The following is a 12,643-nucleotide window of genomic DNA, read 5'->3' on the forward strand; positions in this document are numbered from 1 at the left end:
GGGGGGGGGATGAATGAATACATTTATCACGCTATCATGATATACCATGGAACGAGTCCAACGCTCTTCCCCCGAGTGAATAGTGCGAATGCAATTGAGCTGTTTGAACGAGATCTCTGGTGTGTCCACTGGATGGTTAAGTTGATCCAAGCACAACGACCGGGACTGAGTCGGTGCCTAGCCCATATGTACGATGCGATGTGCGTGTGGGGTAGTATTTGGGGTCCCATCTGCTGCCTTGATAAGAGTGAGGCGTTGAAAGTCAAAGGATAATATTCTCGACTCGTCCACCAACCATCATCGTGGCTTACAACCTCGTCTTTTCGTCTTTGTCCCTACTCTCTCTCTCTCGTTCTCTCACTGACTCAATGAGTCTTGCGTTCGTCAGACGATTATGCTCTTTGGTGGTTTCTGCTGGGTGTCATTTGTAGAACCTACCACGGAGTTGAGGACATGCATGCATGGGCGGGTGTCAGTACAGACACATTTCAAATCTCTTCTTTTCTTTTTTCCTCCCGAATTATTTTGAAACTGTCCGCAAACGCTATGAGAGCGCCTTAATAGTGCCAACCAAACCTTGAGCATATGCCACCGAAACGAGGGAGTCGGTGCATAAGTGACACAGCTCGAAACCAGCCATCAAAAGCTGGCAATCGAGCTGTAAAATCTCATGGTGACTTCCATCCTTGAATGAAATGAAGAGATCTGCTCGATGGCGACTCCTTAGACGAATGCAACGCCGCCAATGTCGACGCACACGAAAGTGGCGTCATCCTTATCGCCAAGAGATGAGCCCATTCACTGATGGCGCTGAGGAGGAGCAGCAGAGATCTGGTCGTCTTGCCGGCGATTGAGGAGCATCTTTCGGTCCATCTTGCCATCTCGTGAGCGGGAACGAGCGAGCGGTAAAGGGCAACCAAGATGAAAGAGCCAACGCAACGGAGAGGTCTTCTAACTTGGGGGCACTGTGAGCCCGGCCAAATCGGTTGGGTTTCCCTAACAAATGAAGAGATCGTCGACCACAATTGAATCACTTTCAATCCAAGCGGCTTTTGTGTCAATGATCGGAAGATTAAACAAGCATCCCCCCTTTCAAAATGGAAGAACGGATGATTGTCGGGACCAAATCAGACTGGTGGCTGTTAGAATTTTTGCGGTCGAGGTGATAAACCACGTTCATTGATGACAATCAATTCGGCCAGGAAAGAGGACACAAGAGAATGTGACAATATTTTATCGCTTGCGAGATTGTCCTGGATCCCTGAAGCCGCCAAGGGGACCATGCTCAGAGAGAAGCGATGGCAATCATCACAATCACACCACTAACTACCTTGAAGCCTGGAATCTGACAAACCGAATATCGTGCGCGTTGTGTAACTGTCACAAAGCATTAATGAAATTCGTTACTCAATTTCACATTCACTGAGCTGGCTAGACCGAGAGGCAATATTGATTGAAACCAACCCGATGTGCTCCTGGACACTCTTTTTCGTATCAAAATGAATTCAAATTTAAAAAAAAAGCTAGGTAAAATGTCTAAAACGATCTGGACACAGGAACTTTGTCGTTCAGCTTCGGTCTGTTATCGTGGATTTCGAGCAGTTCATCAGTCCGTCCATCTCATCCCCTGAACTTGATTCCTAATAAATCCCGACGGCAGAATCCAGGGGTTAAAAAATCATAACTCATGTCATCCCAAATTGAAGGGACCAGCGTCTACCAGCCCAGCTTCTCTCTCTCTCTCTCTCTCTCTCTCCCTCCCTCATTCACTAATATAGCTGAATGGAAGAACCGTGTATCTGAACACCCATACATAATATGGACAGTAGGCGTGTCATCGCTCTATTTCACGTTCACACGTCGAGTCATATATATATGTGACCATAGCATTACATTAATAGATCCTTCCCAGCTCTAATAGCTGGCTGTTATAGTTGGCTGGCTAGATGGATGGGTGGAGGGAGCGAGCGAGTGACTGAGTGAGTGAGTGAGTGAGTGAATACCCAAAGCCAGATTTGATGTCTCTATTAGGTTTAGAAAAGAAGAGGACGGACGTTCATCCCTCCCTTCTCCGCTACTCCTCCTTCTATGACGGTGTATAATATTGCACATACGAAGTGCAGCACTGTGGCTGCTTACTGATTGCTCTGGCTATTAGTTACTTGCTCTGAGCTTTGGAAAAGAACCTTCAAAAGACTTGTGCGTAAATTGCCGTGGCTGGAAGGAGCCCCCTGGGTAACCCTCAATATTCGAATGTGAAGTCTTTTTCACTTGCATGCTTTGTACTACTGTACATACTCGAACATAGAGAGACGAAAGAACGGTCGGTCGGTCGGTCGGTCGGTCGGTCGGTCGGTCGAACGGCGGGCTGCCTAGCTGGCTGAAAATGGTGGTGATATGCCTTCCAGAACAGAGAGAGCATACAACTAGACGACCAAGCAAGCATTGAGCTCTTTCTTCCATTCAACGTATTCATTATTAGGCTGAGATGTGTTTACTCAGCATTGTGCTCTTTTACTCCTCCACATTCAGGGGGATCAGTCAGTCCCAACTCCCAAGTAAGCAACAACATTCGACGAGTCCCTTCACGAGTCAACAACACTCTGCAAGGTACTACTAATGCTGCAAGAACTTTTGCTACTACTACCTCTGTCGGCCAAGAGGGGCACAAGGAGGATCAAGCAATATAACTTCTAGCTGTAGTGACAGAAGTGGCAGCCAGAACTCGACTAGTCCATGACTTATTTCTTGCTCAAACCTCTATTCAGCTAGACGAGAATCAAACGCCTCGAGAAAAAAGTGCGCTCTTAGTTGGCTTGAGCTAAAAAATTGCAAAAGTTGGAGTTGTCTGGAGGTTATTACTACATGCCAATAATTTTCATCTGAGTATATATTTTCACTTTTTTTTGGTAATTCCGAATTGAATAAATGCTAATACAACGGTTCATTTAGTAGCGCTTAAGTAGCCCAGTTTCACTTTGCACATATTCGTTTCAAATCTGTTAATGTCTGTCAATGATAAAACTTGGTGGCCTTGGACTGACTCAGGTTCAAATCGCATTGTCGGTTGTGTCTGACTTCAAAGAAGAGACTAGTCACCGTTTCTTTTCTATGGGGTATTGATGTGAGAAACTCGATGAGAATGCCTGGACTTTGATTGGCGTCGACCTCATCCAGGCTCTTAAGTCTTGCTCCCTTTGCACACTCTCGTTTTATTGATCTCCATCATAATTGTTCCTATTTTCTCATGAGCTTCTGCCGATTCACTTGGTAGTGCCCACCCACCCAGCAAGCACCTTCCAGTGACTGAAAGGCTCGAGCAAGTCTCTGTCATATGGAAGCGTAGTTCTTTTGCTTCTTAAGCTAATCTCCCTGAGGAACGGAAGATAAATGTTGCAACTAAATCCCCACGGTCTCAAGCACCGTTAGATGGATGAGTTGAGAGTCGTCTTGAGCGAGCAAATAGGGACCAACATATTTTTCTACATCAACAGGAGTCTGACCCAAAATGCTATGAAAATACAAACATATGCGCTGACCGGTAAAGGCATGAGCTTTGATTGTCGTTCAATTTGAGAAATTCAGCAGGTCATGTGTATCAATGATGTTGCAAATAATTCAAGTTCAAACAAGACATCCCTGTTATTCATGGTTAAACAGGAATGGAGGTGTGTTTGTGGTGGTTGTCAAGTCAGATCCAATTCTCCCACCATCAATCTGAGTGCCAGGAGAAGGTGAACCAAGTGAAGGTTGTCGGTTTTGATAAGTCGATGAGTAATTAAGATGACTTGACAATCTCTTGACAGGCCAGTAATGCTAACTAACCCATTCCGTCATTTTCCCTTGACGGAATGAATGATGAGAAAAGGGTGGCTGACGAACTGGCTTTGAGCCTCTGTCGGGCTTCTTGAAAGTGTGAACGAAGCGAGCTCGTAACTTGCCACCGGGTGATGTGTTCTTCTCGAGAATCAAAACTTTATGTCCTCGATAAAGCCAACTAGTGGTGCTCGCCTGCACGGGTACTCGAAGTCGAAGGAAAATTTGCAGGTGAAGTGAGTCTGCCGGAGAAAGTTTCCGCATCGGGAACAACACTTTGTTCACGAGACAAGACTACTACTCGGCGAAGCAAGCATGAAGTTCTTGTCGTTGGAATGGTAGTACAGCAGGGCATGTGAAGTTGCCCTTCGCACGCGATCCTATTCCGTTTCTCGCAGTGGGTGGGTGACCACTTCGACCAAGAGGCTCTTTTCCTGATCCATCCGTCCATGTCTACGTTCAGTTCCATTTTCCTTTTAGTGAGATAGTCTGTGCCTCATGTACATGCAGTGTACAGGGTTGCCTCAATTTAGCATCCCATGCATGCTTAACAAGAAATTACCTTGAGCTCAATCAACAAATATGATGCACGGCTAATACTATTTGAAGAAAAGAGATCTGGAAATACTCAAACCAAGTTTCATGTAAATAGGTTCACCTGTTATTAACGCTCACTCTGCTTTCGAAAAGCACCTCTCATTCATGGGCGCTTTTGAAGGCCTTACATCATTTTAGTTACATCATGAAGTTACATCACAACTTCATTAACATATTTGCAAATACATATGGTTGAATAACTTGGGACTACCCTGTTCGCATCAGTAATGGTCGAGTCTTCCTTCTTAGTGACTTCCTTCACTCCCACTCACCGATCCATACCATAGCTTTAGCACAGCCGAGATGGTCTAATTCGTCGGGAGGGAGGCGTGCACGATCCTAGTGGTAGTTTTTGCAAAACACCTTTTCCATAATCCTCATGAGACCCTGACATCGCTTCACTTGGCTCACAATGGGCTAGGTGTGTTTTCGTTAGGGTGGCCTCGTTGGTGCGTACGTTAAGGAGAGCTGATGTGCTGACATTTACTAAAAGTATCTAGTTGGTAGTGATGTGGGGGTTGGCTAGCGAGCTGGGTGGTAGGGGAATTGGTTGTGGTAGCATAAACCACCACCGATGCTGAATGGACCCCCCGCAGATCTGGAACACACAAAATGGACTTGAATCCTCGTTCGCCCTCGGTGTTAAGCTTCCGAGTAACTTGGATGAGTCTCCAACACGCACAGATGAGCCCTACATTTACCGAATGGATATGGATGTAGTTCAGGACAATACTCACTTTGTCTGGATATTTATCTTTCTGTTTCTCTTTTTTCCATCAATCTCCTAATGATGTCGTTTATGCGTGTCTAATATAAGTTGACCTGATGATTCAAGGCGAATGATACAATGAGGATGCATGGTTTATGACCCACCAACTAGCGCTACCTCAATTCCAACTTTGTTCTACTCCAATAGTACCCTGCGTATAGTGGGAGGTGTCACGTCTAGCGGCTCACCTTGTTTTCTTTGAGGATTGAGTAGTCGGATCCATCTCACCCACGTTCCTACTACGTACATGGCCATCACTATCCACGTAGTGTACGCGTATATCTACGTACGTCGCGAGTTCGTTGGCTCATATTTCAAAAATCGGTTAATAGCTCTATTTGGGGAGAGGTCAAAGGCAAGAGCCGTTCCCAACACTGTGCTCTCGCTTATGTATGTGAGTGTGCCATAATAGCCGTTTTCGTTCTCGTCGACGTCGTCTTCTTCATCATCTTTGTCCTTTCCGCCGTCTCCTCCTCCTTTTCCACTTTTCCTCACCCATTTTTCCTCTCTCGACCCATTTTTTATTGTGAGCTTCTGCCGATAATCTAGTTGTGTTGTTGTATTATTATTGCGCTTGTCGCATCCATTAATAGCCCAAGGCTGCTGCTTCTGCTCCTGCACTTTCGGTCGACCTGTTTAAAAGGAATGAGATCTTTGGGCAAAATGGAAAGGGGGGAAGGGGGAAACGAGGGAGTCGAACTTTGGTCCAGGGTCGCTTGTGGTCACGAGTCCGGAATTTGTCAGGGAAATATGAGTTATGATTTGTGAGTGTCCGTTTTGCCGGGTACTGGCTGAGCTTGGCTTAGCTCGACTTGGCTCAAGTCAAGTCCGACCGATTACTTTCCAATCTTATAGAGCAGAAATGGAGATGGCCAGATACTCTGTCGGTTGGTCTTGGTTGCACCGTTGATGGATTGAGATATCCAGAACATGAGGCGCTGGACGGGTGATGGAATACATCATACAGTGGACCCCTCGGCCGTACTATACAGTACATGTGTGAGCAAGTGTGTTATAAGTTGGGAAGCGAAAAGAGGCGGATCCTTTACCACGATTTATCACGAATTCAATTTTCTCGTTTTTCCGGGAATTAATAATGCTCCTTTGATTCTCGTGGCTTCTCACCACTGCACTCTCTAAATCTCTCTTCTCTGACTTGGGAAAATGGGTATCTCGAGCTTTTACCAATAGGGACGTCAACCCAACGGGACACAATGAGAAGAACTTTGGGAGTTATTATCTCGTAGGTCGTGAGACAATGGATAGGTTTCCCTTTGTAATCTATAATGGCGGACGTCGTCAACGACGCAAAGGAACAAGAAGACATCAAAGTGGAAAAGTCCTCTGGCTCTTTCTTTCATTCTCTCCATCCATTCTCTTGTGTTGATCGTTGACGTGTTCCAAAGGCTTCATCAATGGAAAAGGAACGAAAACTTTTGGAGCACCTTGGAGGGGAAGAGAAGGAAAGGGAAAGGAAGGAAGCCACCATCATTTTACCACCTGAGTTGGGCATGCTTTCATGCATGTTGGTTGTATAATGGTGTAGAGGATAGGGGAAATAGTAAAGAAATGTACCAGATTCAACGTCTTAGAAGTTCCTTAATTTTGTTCCAATCGAAATGTTTTGGAGATCAACCAATGTGTATGGTAATAGCATACCGTTCATAGCATTAGATCAGATTGTGCTCGTCATTTCAATTAACTTGTATATGGGCGAAAAAAGACAGCCACCCAAACGCAAGAATAACATCCATGTTCCCTGGGAGAATTCGATCCACCCAACAAGAGCTGAAAGTTGTTCCACGTTGAAAGATGATAGAAAAGAAGGGGGAAGGGGACAAAAGTTGACGGGTTCATGGCTCATGGCGAGCCCACCAACGGAGCCAGAAGGAGACCTTTGATGTTCCACATCCACCACATACATGCGTACGTATGCAGCTCCTCACTAACGTCATATGGTTTTCCCTTGAGCCCCAAAGGTTTCCCGAAGGTTTCTATTCACGTGAGTCGCCAGCTAAAACTAACTCACTCACTCTGTTCATTTGAATGGAATATTCAAAGGCTTCATCGTACTTCACTAGCGAAACTGACTGACAACATTGAGAACGTTGTTCTGGTCATACTTGTGGAAATATCTTCGCTTTTGTCATGCAATTCAATGCAATGAGATTTTGCCAGCGAGAGATGAAAACTAGTCCACAAGGAATTAAATAAATCATCTTCGAGCTGAGTTCAACTCAAACCCGACTAAAATTCTTATCCCTGGCCTACGAAGAGCGTTTGGTGCTGGCTTGAGCTGATTGCTGACGGCTGGAAATTTGATCGCACTCACAAAATGAAATAGCCTCTTCCCTTCTGCTTTTGCCTGAGCAGGATGATGATGATGATGATTAGTAAAACAAGTTAGAGATCGCCTATTGCTTCTTTTGGCGATGATACAGCCTGTATATCCCGAAAATGCCAAAGAGACACAAAATCGTTGCTATCTTCGCGGTAAGGATCCCACCCACCTCTTCCATTCTCAAAGGCACACCTAAGGCAGTCTTCGTTTTGATTGTTCCTGATTTCGGAAAATCCAAACTGTATGAGATCAATGGAGAAACGAGTCACGCATTTGTTATTGAGGCTGGCCCTTTAATGAGGGTCCGTAATGCCTGACTCAAATTGGGCGGCTCTGATTTGCTGGGTACATTTAAAGCGCGCGTTACCAATCCTCTTGCTCTTTCCCTCCCTACCTCTCTTGCTCTTTGTTTTCGTCTACTATTATACCTGTTTCAATTTAATATGCTTCTTTCTCATCATCATCAACACCACCATCATCATCATGACCCAAGCAAGCAGCAAACGCGGTGACTAACTTTGGAGTCACTGAAATTAAATTTTATCACCATGAAGCTCAGGGGAGAGAGATTGTGAACGAGGGGTGTACTCCACCGATTAGCTTGGAATGATCTTATTATTGTCAGGAATCATTAAAGAATAGTCCAACTGCCAGTGACTAGTGCCTTCTTTGTTCTATAGGGTAAGGAGATCGGGTTGCATTTAAACCTGAGTCAGCAAATGCTTGTCGCTGTCTACCTATGCCCAGGCAATTCATACATTACAAATATCATTGCTTTGAGCACAACGAACCAAGCCAAACGCGACAAAGGACCTCGATCGGACTCGTCGTCACCAAAATAGTTCAGAAAAAAAGCCACGAGAAAGGGAAGGAAAAACGAGATTTTGATCTACGTATTTATGCTGTGGTTTATGAGTTATGACAAATATCTAGGAATTGCGCCAACTTGTTCGAATAGCATTGACCAAGGGCGATAGTGGCATTATTTTGCTGATGCACGTGCATATGAGCTTTGTTGTTCCTCGAATTTATTGTGTATGCATAGTAAATGGACATGGGAGTTGCTTTGCTTCATAAATCTCGAATAGGAGGGCCAGTAGGGTATCGATTCTTTCCCTCTCTCTGCGCATGTCTCTATCTCTTTCTCTTTCTCTTTCTCTTTCTGGGTCCGAGCACCGTCAGTAGGTACATAGAAAAGTACGTGCATACTCTCTGCAGAGTCAAAGCACATGCACCCGTTGTCGACACCCCCGAGTGTCACAATCGCACAAAGGTTTATGGTCCAACCTGGACAACATTCGTGTGAACAAAAAGCCGTTCTTGGTTATTAGGCAAACCTCATGGGAATCGCCGAAGAGTGGGAGACGAAGGAGAGGAACGAGAAGACAGGGGTCGAAACGATTCACGTTAACCAACTGCGTACGCGTCCATCTGGTATCCTTACACCGGCTAAAGTACCGTTTTCGTATCTCCGTTAGGTTTGGGTGGGGGTAAGGGTGGGGGGTGGGGGGACATTTTCCCTTTTCTTCCCTTTCCCAAGGGCTCTTGACAAAAGCCTAAGGGTCTCTTCGTTTTGATTGACATGATGGGGCGAGAATGAAAGTGACAAGATCGCCCTGGTCAACCTTGGTTGGCGAGAACGCTTTCTTTGGAGTGATACCAACAAATAGATTAATCCCAAGCGTGAACAAAACATGGTGGCCACCACCGACTCTTCCAACATCATCATCATCATCTATCCCAACACCTCGGCCATTTCTACCATCACGGGGTGTGTGAGTGCGTGTGAAGAAGAGGGATGGTTCAAGGTTGATGTTTCTGTTGGCGCATTGGTGAGGTGACAATGAAGTTGTTTGGTTGGACAGGGATGATTGTGGTATCCATATAAGAACCAAAAATCGAGCTGGGGATGAGGATGGTATTGAATTGAATTGTCGAGGTGTCGATGGATGGATGATCTTGTTGTTCATGCTCCCCAATGCTCGACCACACCATCATCGCCTTCATCCTCAATACATACAACAAGGATCCCCACTATCCGGCGAGAATCCTATCATCTCGAGCCGAATGATGGAGATTATTGAGGGGACAGTTTAGCGGGCTTACGTTTATACACCACTTAAAGCCGACCGACTACTTCGAGGCAGCTACTGCGTACCTCGATCTGTATTGGAATGACACTGATAGAAATTTTGGCAAAGTATATTATTGCTTGATTGTCCAACATCTACCTTGAACGTTGCTACTTATGACCAAAATCTAAATTGGTTAAGTTTTTGGTGAGATTTCATAAAGATGCATGGCTAACTTTTTACCAAAGTGCCGTGCTAGAACGATCTATTGGCATTTTGACCCAACTCATGTAGCCGTTTTGGTAAGCTGGTGATGATTGGCTGGGTGGCTGATAGGCTAGATGGTTGGCTAGATTTGAGGGTGACGATGAAGAGCTCAGAGGACAAAAAACGGTTCGCTCCCTGTTCACACAGAACACAATCAATTTAGAAGCTCATTGTGGCCTCAAAGATGGGGCTTCCGACGCATCGCCACTGTGTCACTGTCCCCGGGTCAAAGAATAGATGACATGATTGTCCCTTCGGACCGAGTAGTCCTGAACTCAAATAAGGCTGTGGTTTTGAGTTTGACAATTCATATACACTTATGTGCAATGTACTGATGATGAAAACCATCAAAGTAAATGTGTATTGAGTCGGGTTTACTCTCAGAACCCATCATGATGATCTGGCCATTATTGGTCTTCACTCTTGATAAGCTGATGGTAGTAGAGCTGTTGAATGTTTGGAATCTTTTCACGACGTCCTCTCGACCGAAAGAAAGATGCTCATTCAAAAAGCTTTATTCACGCTCTCTGGCTCTCGATCTCAGATCTCCAAAAGCCAGACCAAGACAAGTACTGTTCGTTCCGCGGGTACATCTAGTGTGTACAGTGGATGAACCCAGAAAGAAAATAGAAAGAGCGCCACCTAAAGATGCTTCTAATGGGAGCGCAAAAAACTAGTGACCCACTGAGCATCGTGGCAGCAAGCAGCTCAAAAATACTTTGCTCTAATCTAAAAGTGTTGAAGTGATGATGATGATTCTGATGATATGACGATGCCGAGGACTACTATTAGACCCACGAATAGACCCTAAAGCGAGTAGCCGTATGTAGTTGGTACGTCAAGAGCGGGACTTTTCATAAGAGAGCAAGTAGCATCAATAATTCATCACCATCCTAGATGGATTCAAGGGGATAGCGGTGGTTGGTTCTCAGAACGGCTCTCAACCAAGGAGAAATATTCCAAAAGGACCTGTCAAATGGATGACATTTGAATGTGCCTGGGCTATCTATACCTACAGTGCGTTGCACTGTACATAGTGAAATAAGCCGGACGCACGGTACGTACATACAGTATATGTGTCGTATTGAACTCTAAAGTTTGTGCTGCGAACATAGAGCACTGTACATAGACACCGAACTTGGTAGACGAAAAACTCTCTCTCCATCCACTTCACACTCATTGAGATGTCGTTGAAGGATTCTACCACGGATGGATGGATGGGTGGATAGACGAATGGATGGATAGATGGATGGATGGATGGGTGAACGCTTTAGGGATCTCTCTTTGGTGACTGAGTGTCAAAGAGGGTGATCATCGGGGATGGCCCAAACCATAAGGATGGGCCATAAATCGTGCTTTTTCATGAGTCAGGAGATTTTGGTGGCTCAAGCAACAATCATGACAAAATCAGTGCTCGAAGATCTCATGGCCAAGATCCCATCAATTGTTGACGAGGTTTGATGGCCAGGTGTGAATTCCGTTCTGGATCACACCTCCTGTCCTACTTTTTCTAGGCCAGCTTCGTCCCTGCTGTGTGCATGCTAGATTTGAACAAGATATGTGTGTACATTGGCAAGCCGTCAAAGAGAAGCAGTCCTCCTTCACTTCCAACTCATCTACTCATGATTGCCTTGATCTCTAGCTAGTATTCTCTGTCCCTCAGAATTTGTCTGTCAAGTCAGGTTTGGCTATTGGTTAGGGAAAAATAACGATATATTTTTCTTCTTTTCTCCGTTTTTCGTCCGTGGAAAATTGTTGGTCTCTTTAACGAGCTTTATGGGTGCCCACTGCCATTGCCTAAAGCTGCTCCCATCTCTATAGAGATGTCTCCACTCTCATTGACAAAAAAGCACTAACAACAAACTCAATTGGGGTTCTTCTCCGCCTTTCTTTGACGACGTCTTTCTGTTTGGTGACCGCCTTTTGATGTCCCTATAACTTTTGAGCTTCCTAATGGGTGCTATTCCATGTTCTCAGTTCGGTCGTGTTGACATCGACGTCGGCGAAAACCAAGCTGACACTGCTACTGGTGTATTGCTGCTGCAGGTTCTGGTTCTCTTGAACCACGGCAATGCCAAGCAACCACCACCACCATCCGCCTACTTTGCTCTGTCACCTTCCTCTTTCTCTTCCTTTTTTCCCATTCCTGCTTGTGATGTTCGGAGTCGAGTCTGATGATCGTCACCGTGGTTGTGAATGACGTCGCTGGTTGGTTTCGGTAGCAATTTCAAACCATGAAGTAAGTCTTCCTTCTTTGACAAAAGAGTGAGAGAGAGGGAGAGAGAGAGAGATGTTCTGGGTGGGGTGTCAAAAAAACTGAAATCGTCCTCCTGTACCTCGCCTACCTTTACAGTACGGCTGTCTCCGAGGAGCGCCAATGAACAGGGTCGTGGGGAGGAAAAACCAACAAAAGCAAAGAATGCGCTTCTAACTGACAGTGAAACGAATCTATCTTGGAGCCGAGCTCAACACCGGCTGCTGACTGCCTCGCACTCGTATGGGACGACATGGTACAGTCGTTGAGCTGGAAAGTCGGCCCATAATCATGTCTCAATCACTATCCCTCCAATTGATGAAGATTTTTGTCGGCATTCATGGTGATCATCATCACTCTCCTTCATTTGTTATAGGTTTTGGTGCCATCCGCAGGAATCCGGGGATTCCTAGATGCTTCTGAATACGGCTCCTGGCTCAAACATGTCCAATGCGTTCCAGAGGACAATCCTGAGCAACAAAACATCACTTATACCATGGTCGAGGGTCAGGTACATGAATTCGAAC

General features: G+C 45.4%; 1 protein-coding gene across 1 annotated transcript in view; it reads left to right on the forward strand.

The window, feature by feature from the left end:
* LOC131882773 (transcription factor hamlet-like) overlaps positions 1-12,643 on the forward strand; it is a 17,331-nt gene that overhangs the window by 994 nt on the left and 3,694 nt on the right. The window contains exon 3 of the mRNA XM_059230030.1: positions 12,493-12,627. Coding sequence (XP_059086013.1) covers positions 12,493-12,627 — 135 coding nt within the window. The remainder of the gene's footprint in view (positions 1-12,492; positions 12,628-12,643) is intronic.

Source organism: Tigriopus californicus, chromosome 6 (assembly GCF_007210705.1).
Source record: "Tigriopus californicus strain San Diego chromosome 6, Tcal_SD_v2.1, whole genome shotgun sequence".
NCBI lineage: Eukaryota > Metazoa > Arthropoda > Copepoda > Harpacticoida > Harpacticidae > Tigriopus > Tigriopus californicus.